This window comes from Monodon monoceros, unplaced genomic scaffold (genome assembly GCF_005190385.1).
Source record: "Monodon monoceros isolate NGI ecotype Baffin Bay Population unplaced genomic scaffold, NGI_Narwhal_1 Super_Scaffold_20, whole genome shotgun sequence".
Lineage (NCBI taxonomy): Eukaryota > Metazoa > Chordata > Mammalia > Artiodactyla > Monodontidae > Monodon > Monodon monoceros.
The window spans coordinates 36,712,795-36,729,711 of record NW_021703777.1 but is presented as its reverse complement, the minus strand read 5'-3'; the positions used below and the strand labels follow the sequence as shown (position 1 = coordinate 36,729,711).

Here is a 16,917-nt window from a genome sequence, read left to right as displayed (position 1 = left end):
ATTTCTTCCCTTAACTCCAGCCTCGTAGATACTCCAGCTACTTCACTTGAATATCTAATCATCAACTCTTTCCAACAACAAATATGATTTTCTTCCCAAATATGCTCCTAACCCATCATTCACAGTCAACTGCACTATCATTTACCTTGTGGTTTAGATTTCTTAAAAATCCAGAGTCATTCCTTGATCTCTTTCTTTCATATCACATATCAATCCATCAGCAAATCTTGTCAACTCTGCCTTCACAATGTATCGTTAATTAGATCCTGAATCCAACCCCTTCTCAGCATCAGCACTTTCTAGTTCAAGCCCCATCATGTCTTTCTGGACTACTGTTACACCCTACAATGGACTCTTCATTTCCATTCTTATCTTTCTTCTCTTTCTTCTTAACCTCCTCTCTCCACTCAGCCAGAGAGATCCTTTCAAAAAGAAAAATTGGACTATACTATTTCCATGCTTAGATCTATCCATCATCTTCCCATGTTTAGAATAAAATCCCAAGATCTTGCTATGCTCTAACCCTGCTTACCTCTCCAATTTCATTTATTATCACACTAATCTTGTCCATTATGCTTCATCCATAAGACTCTTTGCCATTCCTTATATATACAAGCAAGCTCTTACTCCAGGGCCTTTACACTTGCTTTTCCCTCAGATACTGATATGGCTCATTCCCTCACTTTATTCAGGTCTCTGCTCAAATATCACCTCTCTGAAAGGCCTGCCCTGACCACCTCCGCTAAATGGCACCCTTTTTCATGCCTTATTCTTTTATCCTGCTTTGTCTGTCTTCTTAGTGCTATCCATGACCTTACTTCTCCATTAGAATGTAGACTACATGAAGGCAGAAAGGTTGCCTGAATTGATCACAACTATGTGTGCATAGAATAGTCCTCAGAAAACTGAAGGGCTCAAGCAATATTTGTGGCTTGAGTCAATGAGTGAATATTCAGAGTTCAATGCCAAATTTCTGGTTTATATATTCAGGGATGTTCTGAGTTGGAGTTTCTAATAAAAAATATTAAATGACTAAATTCTACCCTAAGTTATTTTAGGGCTCCATTCATCACTTACAGACTAAACAAATTTCAGACATTTGGCTTCGTATGAGAGCATCACTGCAGAGAGACTCCAGTACACGTTGTGATATCATTTGTTGATCTGGAGATTTTGATGCCAGAAATATGAGCCTCAATCTCAGCATCCAGGCTTAATAGCTCTCACAGGAAACGTGTATCAAAATAACTTTATATAATGTAGAAAAAAAGCATCCATTCTATTTTGTTGTTGTTTTTTAGCCTCTGAAATTTTAATCTATTTTTTCCAGGATACAAATATCATAAGTTATTGACAACATCTCAAAATGTCATCATATTTCTCCCTTTATCTGGTGACTGACAATTTGTTTAAGACCTACCAAAAGATAGCAGTAAATCTTTTGATTAAAAGAGTGAGAATAGGGCTTCCCTGGTGGCGTAGTGGTTGAGAGTCCGTCTGCTGATGCAGGGGACACGGGTTCATGCCCCAGTCTGGGAAGATCCCACATGCCACGGAGAGGCTGGGCCCGTGAGCCATGGCCACTGAGCCTGCGTGTCCGGAGCCTGTGCTCCGTAATGGGAGAGGCCACAACAGTGAGAGGCCCGCGTACCGCACAAAACAACAAAAAAAGAGTGAGAGTAAAGATACATATATTTCCTCATTGAGTTAGTGCAGGCCTACTTGTATCTTTCATCTCTATGCTATTTTTTAAATAAATTGTAAAAAATGTTTTCATCTCCTATAATGTCATGGAAAATATCCAAAGTTTTCTTATGCTGATTCATTAAGTGTGCTTACATGCAATTAGACAAAATAATAATATTGAAAGAAGCAGATTTCTTGTTTCATTGCTTTAAGAGAATAATAAAAATGGAATCATTCAAGTCACACCACTAATTTGAATACATTATTATTTTAAAAGAAAGTAAACAAATGAGTTAAATGCTTTTTTGCATTAACCACTTATTTTTAAACTGAAAGATTAAGTTACTCTGAAGTTGTGAGGATAAGGACTATACTGTATTTGTCTCCTACCTAGGACACATAAATAGATGTTCAATAAATATTTTTGGAGTGAATGAATGTACCACTTAAGAACGTACCTCAGAAATTAAACTAGAAATTTAGAGCAATCTTCTTAGAGCTTGATTTGCACCAAATCGAAGTTGCAAAATGTTAACATTAAGGAAGAAGCAATTGCTTTTTGAAAGTCTTCCTTTCATAAAAGAAGTCCTTTAATATTACTAGTTTCCTTAGTTCATGTAAAATATTATTTGGGTTATAAAAATTGATTTTGTGTATAACTGTTCACAGACAATATTTTCACAAATGTGAATATAAAAGTGTTAATGGAAGGCAAACTATGAGTGATACACTTTTCTAGGCAGAGTGTGGAAGAGTTTTTAAGATGAATAACATTTTGCACCTGCTTTTGAGTTGCAGACAATGTGGACGGCTGGGTAAACAGAAGGATTCCAGACAAGAATTCAGGGAAGGACAGTATCAGAAGTTCAGTGACAAGGAAGTGAAGTCACTCCATGGAGTAAAGCTTAAATCCTCTAAATTGCATTTCAGACATTTTACATTGGGTTTTATACTAGGATAAGCATATCTTTAAAGCAAAAAATATGTGACATAGAGAGGATGGGAAATTTCAAAGGGGCATTTGACTCTTTTTGTGTATGTGCCATCACATTTCATGTGCTCAAGAACTGTGCATTTCTACAGCTTGTTTCAGTAACTAAAACAGAACACACTGATCTAAAAGAATGAGCAGATGGAATTCAGTCTGGACCTGAGGGACATAACTTGCCACGGTCATTGGTCCCTGACATGAACTGATCTGAGACAGTGGGATTTTCAGTGTGTTTCACTAGTTGCAAACGTCTTCCAGGCATGCCTTTCAAAAAGCTGGGAGGAAAGGCACGCAACAAGTAAAAAATATCATTCTGATAAATCGGTAAGGTCAAAAAATCTCTATCTTGGGTAAAACCCAGTTCAACTACTGAACAAACAGAATCCTCCTTCTAGACTGGTTGCTGCATAAGGTAGTTTTCAAGACACCTTTCTTCTTACTGCAAACTGGGTCAAACTTACCCAAATATTTGGTAACATTTTATGGTACCTGGTATGCACCAATAATTCCTTCTGACCCTTTCTCTCCATAAGCAATCTTGTGGAATTTAATTTCCCATCTTAATATTGTGGGTATTTTCAGGTACCTATATTTGGCCACTTTTAAACTTATTTTACTAAGATAGTAAAGATTTGTGGTTTAAATTAGAATAAAATCTATGCCAGAGATAACAAAAGGCTTTGGGTTTCTATTTTTCTTATAAATAAAAGGATAAATTGTGTTAACGCAAAAGAATAGGTATGTTTATCTTCCAGATTTTTTTCTAATAGTTAACTGGTTAAACAAAATGTTTTATTTACAGAAATAGAAGGGCCATTCCTCAACACTGTCAGACACTTCCAGCTTAATTAACATGGGTTTGGTGACCTTATCAAGAAACAAAATCATATTTTAAAAAATTCACCAAGGAGTTTGAGATATTAAGGTTGGCTACCATGTAGACAAAAAAAAATCTTTTACCCTCTCTCGAGTAATAATTAAACTGATTAGAAATTCTAATAAATTAACCTAAGATATTTAACCCTGCTTTAGTCACCTAATACTTCCAGAAAATTATTTTTTCCTTTCCATCAATCTTATACTTTAAAGGAAACTTACTGAATTGCAGATGTACAACCAATATCCCTAGATAGAAAAGAAGGTCATTTTTAGAAGAAACCAATCTCAAATGAAAGCACAGCCTTCTGCATGGTCACATACATATTACACACTCATTACCCACTGTGAAAAAGTAGGTCATTCCTCATTTCTTATTTATTCCCTGGCACAATCAGACCACATGATGAAACGTGAGATGCTTCAGAGTTACTGTCAGGACATGAAACCCAAGACAGGACAACAGCCACTGGCAACAAGGCAAACTCCAACAAAGTCTGGATTTGGATTTGGTTTTATGTTACTGGAAGCATATTTGCTCTAGTTTTTAATAGTTCATAAGAAACAGAAATCATAATGTATCAACATAGTATCCACCTACAAAGAGTTCAAAAAAGCCAAAGTTCTCCCCTCATTCGCCCTCTTGTTCCACCAACATTTTGAAAACAAAGGAAAAAAAATTAAAAAAGAGAGAAAGAACACAGAAATGATTTAAATAATTTCAAATCCTTATTAAACATCACTGAAGTGCATTTGATCCATCAGGCTGACTTTCAGTTCTTACCACTAAGACCTTGCAGAGAAACTGGATTTATGTAGTTTTGCCTTCCAGGATTGATCTAGAACTGTAGAGGTGAGATGTGTATGAATATGGGTGTGGGTTTTAAGTCCGTTTTATGAACACGGACACAGGACAATTCTCATCATTTGTAGTAGTCTTTGGAGTCCAATCATGCAGAATAACAGGCAGGTTCGTCAGGTCTTGTCACAAGATAGACATGGCAAGGTGAACAGTTTAATGCTAACTAGGGGTGGGAGATTTGTGTCCATTAGAATATACTGGCCATTGGTCCCACGTAATCAAAAGTTAGACATACAGGAGTCCATATACAGAGGCCTTCCATTTCAGCTTGCTGACCAAGGAAATGTGTCAATGTGAGCCATTTCAGACAGCGAAAAAACTGCCCAAGTGCTAAAAGAAATAAAATCTTATATTTTAATCACATGGAAAATAATTAATATAACTATTTACATTATAACTTGATTGTTGTTCTTAGAGAAAAGAGTTTCCATTCTTGGTTCAATGGTATCTGTGGAAAATGTCTGTCTTTCACAATTAAAACGCATGTGGGGTATTGTGAGTAGGGCGGGGGTGGGATTCCTCCTCAGACCCAAAGTGGGTGGGCTCAAAGATGCTTGGGGCAGCTTGATCCCTTTCTCTGAGCTATAGAAGATAACTTTTTCAGCAAAGCTGATGATCGTGTTCTGTGCAGAGCATAATGCTTTTAAGATTTAGATTGTCATATGTTAAGAGAATCAAATAGAAATAGACTTTGCAGAATTTAGATTTTGCAGTGACTACTTAAAATTTAAAAGTCTGTTTTGCTTATTGTTTTCTTTTTTCCCCTGGCAGGTCATAAAAGGATTTATGTAATCTCACCTATTCTACTTATTCCATTTGTCAAGGCCTATTTTCGGATTTATCAGTCAGCTGCTATCAGTATCCACAGGTAATAATTTTCTGATAATGATAAAAGATTGAGAAAAAAACTATCCAGCTCCTTGGCCCTCAATTAAATAGTTTACTCCAATTGGAGGGAACTGACCAGACTCTGGTCCACCTGTGGGGTACATTCCCTCAAAGCTCAGTCATCAGATTCTTGAAGATGCAAGATTATTATCAGTTTTTATTCCACAAGAAGAAATTTGGTTGTAAGGCCAATGTATCTCTTTTTAACACATCGGCCCACAAAATACATATAAAAAAATCAAACTGGTAGTGGTGGTTTTGCCAAGATCTCCCAACAATCTAGTTCCTCCTGCACATAGGCATACAGCTATCCCTCCTACAAAATACTATAAAACACTTCTTTAAGGATTGCTGTGAAACTACTTGCCCTATAGGAAGTGACAGGTTAGGCTTCTCAGTGTGCCAACTTCACATTCTGAAAGGAAACCCCCAACTACAGGCAGGACCTTCACTTTTTCCAAGAATATAGACCAGGTGACTTGACACTTCCCTGCCTGAAAAGCAAGAGAGTCCTTTGGAAGTAATAGGTGACTATACAGGAAACATTTGTTTTTTTTAAGAAAAGAAGACTCATTGCAGAACATAGTATATTCTCTGAATTTGGTAATAACATAATCACCTCCTGAAGATACTATAATAAAATGGACCCAAGATTGTGAAGGACCAGCGGGCTTTTGAAATGATTATTCTCTTTGTTGGCTCATCACCTGTCTTGCTTTGACAACCTAGGAAAATTAATTCTATAAGCAGTCAAGAAGCTAACCCTTATTAGCTCACAATTTGTACATGATATTTCACTATGAAGGATTTGTTTCATTTTTTCTTGTCCATAGGGAGTCCTGGCTAAAGGGAATCAGCCCCCAAGAGCCATACAACAGGAGAGATCAGACTAGTAGAGTTTAGGGAAGGTGGCAATAGCAGGGGAGGGGCATTGGCTAGTTCTTGCCTGGTTTCATCTGATTGAAAAAAAAAAATCACTTCCGCAGACATGAGAGAGAGTCTGTCAAGCAGTTCTAAGATGCTGGCTGGAGATTTTCTTCTGTTTTCTGATGTCATTTTGTGGCTGATGAAATTTCCCTTGTGACTCTCTTTCAACAGCTGCCTGCTCTCTGCACTCAATTCTGTGTGGTTAAAGAGCCGGGAGTGGAAAGGCCACAGGTATAGCAAGAGAAGAGCATGGAGAAAGCAGATAAGCAAAGAAAAGGGAATACAGAGAAGAGAAGCTTTAAAAATGGGGGAGGGGGTTGGGGGAGTGTGACAGAAAGAAAAGTGAGAAAGCTCATGTGATTGGGGAAGCATTTTTAAAATCAGGTTGTCTGCAATATTAACCAAAAACTCTGGCAGCAAGATAGAGAAACTGGGCCCCTGCTATTCCAGGAGACAAGCGGCACAGTCTAACGTTTTTTCTCTCCATTTGAAATAAATGACCTCTTGTCATGAATCCTACTGTGTGAAGCAATACCATAAATGGCAGCATTGCTCCCACGGCGATGGTCAGGGTTGACTCTATTGCTTGAAAAGAGACACAGCTTTCCTACTGTTGTGTTTAAGGCAGTTTTCAGAGCACTGGCATTCTTGTCTGCTCTGTTTTCAAAGGGATTCCATTTGCCAGTCATCTCACACATATCAACCACCCATCCCATGCGTTTCACTTCTTCTTCAGGTGAAATACCACCGCACTGGTGAGCACCAAAATGGTCAGAGTGCAAAGAGCTGTGATGAATACTTCACCAAAGTGAATAAGAAGAGAAGCCTCGACCTGGTCCCTATTATTGCTGAGAAGTCACCCTGGTATCGCCTTGTATAGAACCAGGATGTTTCACAGTGCCTCCTTAAGTGCCCAGGAAAGCACTTTCATTTAATTTGAGCTAAATTCAGGAGATTTTGCTAAACATTGACATAAATGCTTCATGGCTTTTAAGACACTCTATTGCTAAAGCTACTTAACAGCAGTAACTTATGGGCAGAGTTATTGCTGTCATGTCACCTGCCGTACAAAACTCAGATGATCAGCCCTTCTTGGATTGTTGAAATGTATGAAATAAACAAATAAACATGAAACATCAGCCATATTAAGGAGTCACGGAAACCCCTGAGGAATGTCTGTGGAAATGTTTTCAAAGGCTAACCTGAGGATCACCCTGGGCTTTGGGTATTTTTTAAGTAATTTCTTTTTTTAATTCTAGAAGAGGGCAGTAATATTTCTTCTCTAAATAAGACCTTGGCAAGGTATAAACCTGGAAAGTAGTACACTCATGGAAAACACAACCTACAATCTGAAAATAGCCTAGGTAGGCTCATTTTCTGTTAGGGATACCGTACGGAAGCAATTCCACTCTGTTCCAGGGAAGGGTTCTTACCATCAGATATGTACACACTAACCCTGCCTCTTCACCTGACAGTTGTGACACATAATTTGTAAACAGCAAATGGGGTCTCCTTTCTAAAATATGAATGTCGGTGTCTCCTAGTATCTGGCTAATAATCTCCTTCAGGCCTTCCTCCGCACTGCCCCACCACTCTCTATCAGAGAAAAGACCCTCAGCCTTTATTCCTGCCTTCCTTCTAAAGGTCAAAACACATTTAGCACCTGGAAACTGTTACCCCCTCCCACCCCATACTGTACATAAGCATCACATATGTTCTTTCTAGAAATTGGTATACAGGTGCCATTTAATCAGTTCAAATTTGGAAGCTACATCTTCAAGGGTCCAAGAGAGCTCACTCCCCCCATGTTCCCCCCTTTACATGTTTTCTTGTAAGACATACAGCTTAATCAATTAACAAACTAAATAGCTTATATACTGGCAATATATTACAGATGGGTTTATGTCAGAGTAATAGATCACATGAAATGGACCATGTGGTACCCCAGTGCATGATGTCTTGGTAGAGCCCTGAGGACACGGACAGTAGCATCTCTAAGTAAGTATGCTGTATGAATACAGACACATGCGGATCTGTATCTACATCCATCTGACTAGGCCAAAAGGAGCAGGTAGATGCAAGATAGAGACACACACATGCTGGATGGGACCACTGCACACCTTGTCATGCCATTTGAAAGGGCAGTTACAGGTCGCTGGTTCTGCAGCCATTAAAATTACACTTTATGGAAAAGGCTTCTCTAATTGTGTTTGATTTGCTTTCTGTAGTAAGCATCGTTAGAAGAAGACCAAAGCAAGAGCAACTAGAAGTTAAATATACATTTGGCTTAGCTGCAATACAGAACTCTGGAGAAGAAGCAGGCTGAAAGATTTGTTTCAATTTTAGGCTTGGATTCTCTCCCTTGCTGTTTTCTTGTCGTTGCATGTCTGTGTTTGTGTGTGTGCGTGAGTGTCTGCGTGTGTGTGTTCCATCACATCATCTCCTGAAGAACGCTGGGTTTCGCAGGCAGGCGGCTAGTCACCTGCAACAACCCAGGGGTCCTGCCGAGGCTTCCAGGCTGCTGTCAGTGTCAGATGCCAGGGTCTGGTCAGTGGACATGGAGGAGATATCGTTGACAGACGAGGATGGAGGGAGACTCTCACTGGTGTTCACTGCTGCACCTGTGCTAAGAAAATGAAGACCAACATGACTAAACCTGGAACTGGGCTCAGCTGAACGTCACTCAGGTTGCAGGCACGGGCAAATATGATAGGGGATGTCTGGCCCATCACTCATTCAACAAACTTTCATAGAACAACGAATACAGAGCACGGTATTAGATGGTGAAAATCAAGATAACAACACAGCATCCCTGGTCACAAGTTATTCACAGGCTAATGCAGTAATTGTCAAATCTCACTGTACCTTAGAGATCACCTGTAATGCTCTTAAAGGAAAACAAAAAAATAAACAATAAAACACCACTAAAAACCCCAATCACCCCTTGTACCTCCAATATTGTAATACAGTTGGCCTTGGGTGAAGTCAAGGCATTTGCATGTTTTAAAAGCTCCCCAGAGACTGTGGTGTCAAGGGCTGAAGACCACTGTTCTATGGAGAAGGCAAATGAGCAAAACCCTTTAACGTAATCATCTGAGCCTGGATGCTTTCAAATTCAGTGAGCTAAAACAAACACACATAAGATGCCTACCCCAGAAATATGGGCTGAGGGGAAGCCCAGAAATCAGAATTTCTTGGAGGCTACAGTTCTAGAGAAATGAACGTATATTAAGTAAATATTATTACATAGTCATTAATTTGACATCAAACTTAAAAGTCCATATAGAAAAGCCAACTAGGACTGTGGATGAAAGTTACCATAGACCAAAAAAAGAATAGAAGCCGGAGCACACCTCTTGATTGTGTGTTTACTTTCCAGCAGGCTTGCTTACCTGGGAATCTCCAAATAAGAACTCTGAATTACTAACTTAGATTAATTTGCAAAATTTTTAAAATTTATCTGCTATGTGGGAATATAAAGACTTTGAAACTCTGAGAAGAAACTTGCTCATGGTAATCACTCAGTAAATACTTGCTGAGCTACAACAGCTTTGAGAACCCCAAAGGAAAGATGAGCCAGTGGCATTGTAAAATCGAATTAAACCAGAGCACCCTGGAAAGAGTCCAATTACTTTTTCTCTTTATAGATTCTTTATACTCAAGCAATATGGGTGGTAAAATGTATGTTTTGTGAAATAGTTCGCTATTAAAAATATCTAAAGTATAAGCATCTAAAATAAGAGATGAGGAATTCTCACTACATTGTATTTTATTTGAGAAAATATAGTGTGTAAGATATATTTGGTGAAAATCATAAATCCCAAATAAGATAGTGTTATCAGATAGATCTAATAATTCAGAAAAAAAATCTAATGAAGTGGAGAGGTTAACACAATCTCTTTGTTCCTGGTGTAGACATTTCTTGCCTGCGGAAAAAATGTGATTAAAATGTGACATTTGGACTTCCTTGGTGATGCAGTGGTTAAGAATCTGCCTGCCAATGCAGGGGACACGGGTTCGAGCCCTGATTCAGGAAGATTCCACATGCACGGAGCAACTGAGCTCGTGCACCACAACTACTCAGCCTTCACTCCAGAGCCCATGAGCCACAACTACTGAGCCCGCATGCCACGACTACTGAAGCCCATGCGCCTAGAGCCCATGCTCCGCAACAAGAGAAGGCACCGCAATGAGAAGCCCGCACACCACTACGAAGAGTAGCCCCCGCTCACCGCAACTAGAGAAAGCCCGCGTACAGCAATAGACACCCAATGCAGCAATAAGTAAATAAATAAATAAATAACAAATAACAAATGTGACAGTATCTGGAGAGGACACACACACACATAAACTAAAACAGATTATATGTACCCTATATGTTTTTTAAATTTTTGTTGATTATAAATATATTTATGTAAATTATGAGAAATATAAAAAATACAGGAAAAAAGGTAACAATATGCACTCATCCTCAAATTAATGATAAGAACAGTTAAACTTCTGTTATATTTCTTTCTAGTCTTTTTGCTAGGAAGTTTCTTTAACTGTAATCATTTAATGTATATCCATTTGTATCCTGTATTTTCATACACAAAAGGCTTATGCATTTTTCATGTTCTTTAAACTCTTAAAAGTATCTGTACTTCCTAATCTTAAGTATCTCTAGATTTTTAAATCTGTCTTGTTAACATCTTCCTGTAAATAATTTTACTCTCATTATCAGAAAAAATATATAATGTGAAGTTATCTGGTTTCAATTTATTCCAACTTTACTTAATTATATCCTTTACAGATATGGTGCAGAGCTAGTTCATTTCCTCTCATGACATATGCTAGTAGATTTCCTATGTCAGCAGACAACCCTTGATTACATAGCCCAAATACCCAGCTCTGCTTTTCTCCTTGATTCTAGATTAAATTATACCAATATCCTCATGTTCTTTCATCAGCTTTGGCCTGTAATAATTGAGCATCACTGTGATGGGCTTCTCAGAATCATATTCAATTTTTCCACATCATTATTAAAGGGTAGCGATTAAAACTAGATATAGGATTCTAATAAAGACTTGATCAATTGTGGGCCAACAGAGTGAGATTACTGTCCATTTATCTCCTAGATGATATATCCCTATGCTACAGATGGCTTTCAAATCACAGTACTACAGTTTAGATTTAGTTTTGACTTGAAATATAAAATATTGCCCATGTAACTTTTTTTAACAGTTTCATTGAGACAAAATTCACAAATCTAATTTGTACAATTCAATGTTGTTTTAGGATAGTCACAAAGTTGTGCAACCATCACAAGAATCAATTTGTAGTGTTTTCATCACCCCGAAAGGAAACATTATACTCTGTTTCTTACCAACCTGAGGCAATGACTAACTTACTTTCTGTCTCTATAAAATTGTCTATTCTGGACATATCAGTTAAATGGAATCATACAATATGTGACCTTTTGTGACTGGTTTCTTTCACACAGCATAATATTTTCAAGGTTCATTTAAATCACTACTTCATTCCTTTTTATGGCTGAATAACATTCTACTGTATGAATACATCACTTTTATTTAACTATTTATTAGTCACTGGTCATTTGATGGACATTTAGGTTGTTTCTACATTTTGGCTATTATGAATAATGTTGTTATGAGCATTAATGTACAAGGTTTTATTTCTCTTGGGTAAATACTTAAGAGGAGAACTGCTGGGTCATAGAATAGCTCTATGTTTAATATTTGAGGAACAGCCAAACTGTTTTTCAAAGTGGCTTCATCAGTTTACATTCCTACCAGCAGTGTATGAGGGCTCCAATTTTCCCCTATCCTCTCCAACACTTATTATCTATCTTTTTGATGATAGCCATCCTAATGTATGTGAAATGGTATCTCATTGTGATTTATTTGCATTTTCCTGATGGCTAATTATGTTGAGCATCTTTTCATGTGCTTGTTAAACATTTGTATATCTTCTTTGGAGAAATGTCTGTTCAGCTACTTTGGCCACTTTTTAAATTGTGTTATGTTCTTTTTATTAGTGGATTGTAAAAGTTCTTTATATATTATGGATACAAGCCCCTTATCATGTAAGATTTGTTGATGTTTTCCTCCTATTCTATGGATTGTCTTTTCACTTTCTTTTTTTTTTTTTTTTTTCGGTATGCGGCCTCTCGCTGTTGTGGTCTCTCCCATTGCGGAGCACAGGCTCCAGATGCGCAGGCTCAGCGGCCATGGCTCACGGGCCCAGCCACTCCACGGCATGTGGGATCTTCCCGGACCGGGGCACAAACCCGTGTCCCCTGCATCAGCAGGTGGACTCTCAACCACTGCGCCACCAGGGAAGCCCTCTTTTCACTTTCTTGATGGTGTCTTTTGAAGCACACTTTTTAAATATTAAGTTGGATTTAACTATGTTTTTTGTCATTTGTGCTTTTAGTGTCATATCTAAGAAACCATTTCCTAACCAAAGATCATGAAGATTTACTCCTATGTTTTATAATTTTACCCCTTACATTTAAGTCTATGATCCATTTTGTGTTTCATTTTTGCATATGATGCGGTAGAGATTCACCTTCATTCTTTTGCATGTGGAGATCTAGTTATCCCAGCTCCAATTACTGAAAAGACTATTCTTTGCCCATGGAATTGTCTTGAAATCCTTGTTAAAAATCAATTGACCATAAATATAAGGCTTTATTTCTGCACTCTCAATTTCATTTCAATGATCTGTATGTGTATATTCATGCAAATACCACACTGTCTTGACTATTACAGGTTTATGGTAAGTTTTGAAATAAGGAAGTATGAATCCTCCAACTGTGTTCTTTTTCAAGATTGTTTTAGCTATTCTGTGTCCCTTGGCTTAATGCAAACCAAAAAGTATTTTAAAGTATCTCAACAAAATAGACCTGGTATCCTTTTGAGATAAACTTTTTCTCCTTTCCTGGTTGAAATTGATTATGTGGACATGTTCCAATCGTCACAGTTAAAGCTGAGTACTGATTCAAGCAGGGTGAGATAAGACTCAGCTGAGATTAGGCTCCCTTATAAGATTGATGTTTACAAATAAACACAAACCCACAACAATGGCAGCTAGAGAAATTATACAAAAAATATTGAGGAAATTTCCCCAGTAAAACACAAATTTTTATCTATAAATAATTCTGAATGAAGGCAACAAAAGTCAGGGCAGCTTTTAATAAATTCTTCATATACGGGGGATCACATTCCTACTGCACCTATTTTATAATCAGCATATTTTCAACGGAATTACCATTCTAAGTGTTATGCCATATGGGTTAGCCCGTTATATATAGTTTTGTTACATGATTACTTCATGTTTATGTTTCCCTTGCTTCTTTTGATTTCTTTCATTATATTTCTTAATTTCTTCTATCTTCCTCTATCCCAACTCTTGAGCCCAGAATAAGTACTCAGTTTAACAAAACGCTGAGTATCCTTTGTGTGTACTCTTCTAGAGAGGTTCTGTGAGGGAAAGCAAATTTCTCCCTGCTATGAAATGGATGAAACTGCTGACCTAGTTTTGGCTAAGGGAAATCACTTTGTTGTAGCTGTCTTTCTTCTCCTTTTGTTCATCAGCTGGCTTTCTGTAATTTCTATCTTCTATGTTGGAATGGTCCTGCCATCTATTTTATCAAAGTTGAATGCAAATTATAGTTGGTATTCAGTTACTCAAAGTTCAGAATCCTTATCAGCTGTATTTCTAGGGTTCCGTAGATTATTGTTCCTGATTTCTTATAGCACAAATGTATTAAAAGAGGTTCTCAACCTCTCTTCTAATGCTTCCTCTATAAAATCTCCATTTCATTCCCATGAGAAGGGTTGTATGAGAAGAGTTCCTCTTTATACAGTGCTATGGTGGGAGAATCATGTGTATTATCTAGTGGTGTGCTGGAGTAGCTTTTAGCGGCTTTTGAGAGTCAGTTATTAGCATTTCTTTCCAACTCTGCCCTCACTGATGTCACATCAGTAGCTTGAAGTTGATCACAGTGAGAATATTTACAGCATAGAAATTAGTAAATGCTATAATCAGTCATTTATTTAAAAGAGATGGTTGTTAAAAATTGTCCCCCACTATAATATAAAAAAACTTTTACTTTTGTATTACTTTTTCTATTGCACCATAATATATGCCTCTTGACTGTAGCCACCTCTGGCTTTACAGGATGATCCTCTCAAGTCTGTTTTTTGTGTAGGCAATAAATGAACATTTAAACCATAAAACCAAACACAAATAATAGAAGGGTCCAGACATAGATTTTGGTTTCAAGTTATTAATTTACTGCCAAACAGTTTGTGACAATCTCTTAAATAGAACGGAACTGAATTGAACTTGATTATAATGTCCACTTGCCCAGGATATACTAGCAGTGTGATAAATATCCCTTCTTCCTATATTGTTTTCAGAGAAACCAGTAAAGATACACATTTTTAAAAATGTTTTATCATCAGTAAAGCATTACAAATTTTTGTCAATAAAAATGTCATTAAAATTAACTGAAAATACTAACAGAGTTGCAAACAAAAAATACTAGCTACTTTCAACTTTACCCGGAAAAAATTAGGTTTTATGGAAAGAAGTAACTTACAATAACAAAAATTTATCAGCTAGAAGTTATCTAGCCAAAGGTATTCATTATTTCAGGGGAAAAGGTTGTTCTGCTTTTTAAAGGAAATTATTTTCCTGACCTATCCAAACATTAAAAAAAAGTAGACACAAAGAATTAGAAGAACTACTACAATTTTTAAAAAATCACTGAGATATATTCCTTCTCTGTCTTTGTAATCTTCAGTTTCAATTTGTTTGGGGCTGAGGTTTTTAAGTAAAAAAATTATTGGACTAGATCTGTGACTAATTGGAAGGGACACACTCCCATGGGATGCAGAATATGGAGGAGGAAGGGCTATATGTTAAAATCACCTGAAGAGCTTTATCTTCCATGTAGAGTTTCTAAAAACTCTCTACCCATCCTGATGTTAAGCATCCCTATCTTGGTGAGTCATTGTTACTTGTGGGATGTTTCCTTCTCAGGCACAATGAGGCGGTGAACAGACTGAGAGCTAGATGACTTCCTAGTCTGTTCTAGCTCTAACGTTCTATAACAAATACTTTTAGATGAAAATGTATTTATATTCACGGACTGCTATTCCCTCAGCAATCTTTGCAAATCAATTCAGAAAGCAAGCAGCCATGCTATTGAAAATAAATCACTATTCAAATGAAATCAGATAGCAGAAGGGAGTACAATTATTTACTTAGAAATGTATCTGAGGTTTAGATTTATTTCTTATTGATATACAAGTCCATCAATAAATTTCAAACCTGTGTATTATTAGGCAAATGTACATTTAACTTCCTATTTACATTTTAAAAAGCATCACTAAAACATGAGTTTGGGTATTAGAACAATTTTGTCACTGAGAAACCCCATTAACTTATTCACTTGCTGCAGGGCTCCCAGCATTGTTGTGACTGAATATTAAGGGAGTCTATGTTGTAATATTACTTCATCCTAGCTATTTACAAAATAAAATGTGATATGCAACATTAATGAGAAAAGGTGAATATAATGAAGAATGCAAAAAAAGCTGACTTTTCAAAAGTTTTCTTGGTAATTGCTTTTTCTTTCCAGCATAGGTTACTGCATATATATATATATATATATATATATATATATATATACACCACACACAAACACACACACACACACACACACAGTAGTGTTCCAATAAAAATTTAACAATTGGCTCTCCGGGGGGAGGAATGCCTTGATTTGTAGAGTCAGCCAATTTCTATGTCTTAAATCTTACATGGTAGATTTCAAGCTACAATATGAGGTCAAAAAACTCATAGTTGGATGTATACAAGTGGCTCTCATGAGCTGCAAGAGTCAACTCCAGCACATGGCTATTCTATGTCTCCACATGATGCACACAAATACATCAGACACAAATATGTCATATAATATATATTATACATATGATTTCTCAAAATTAAGCCAGGAATATTTTCCTTTAAAATCATGTTGTGAAAGACTGAATCCATAATCATTTTAACTATAAATTGTTTAAGCCAGTCAACTATAGTTTAGAGCATGCGTAGAAGGTAGATAATTTAGTATTGTTACAGGTAGTTGGAATGGTTAAAAAATAGTTTGGTCTTTTCACATGCACATAGAGCCTACATGGCATATTTTATAATTAATCATTAACATATTAAACTAAACAGGCATGCAAAAGAAATTGAGGAATATGCATTTCTAAAAATGAATAAATCAAACAACCACCTGAAAGCAGCAAAACTTTATATCTGAAGCATGAGCAAATGCCAAAAGCAACAATTTATGTACTGATACTTGGTTAATTTATCTTCATGGTGATTAATAGGGTGAATAAATATTTATTGGCATAAGAACATACTGAATCGCATACTATATTAAAGTTATAATCCTGTCCTGAATTCTGTCTTTGGAATAGCACCAAGAAACATGCTGAGGGAGGACCTGAGCAGCAATTTTCAAATATTTATCAAGCTACTATTATATGCAAGGCACAACACTCAGGCACTGCATGATACACAAAGGTGAATACATACCATCTTTCTTCTCAGTGAATTTCAATCAATAAGGGTAATAAGACTATGTTTAAAATACAGGTACTAGTAGGAC

General features: G+C 36.9%; 1 protein-coding gene across 4 annotated transcripts in view; it reads right to left on the bottom strand.

Annotated features, from left to right (window-relative positions):
- Positions 1-7,945: 7,945 nt before the first annotated feature.
- Positions 7,946-16,917, bottom strand: part of MAPK10 (mitogen-activated protein kinase 10) — a 351,818-nt gene continuing 342,846 nt past the window's right edge. For 2 of the 4 annotated variants that reach the window (XM_029236032.1, XM_029236029.1), the window contains exon 14: positions 7,946-8,851. In XM_029236032.1, coding sequence (XP_029091865.1) covers positions 8,709-8,851 — 143 coding nt within the window. In that variant the 3' untranslated portion in view covers positions 7,946-8,708. The remainder of the gene's footprint in view (positions 8,852-16,917) is intronic. The other 2 variants (XM_029236033.1, XM_029236031.1) reach the window with 2 other exon arrangements.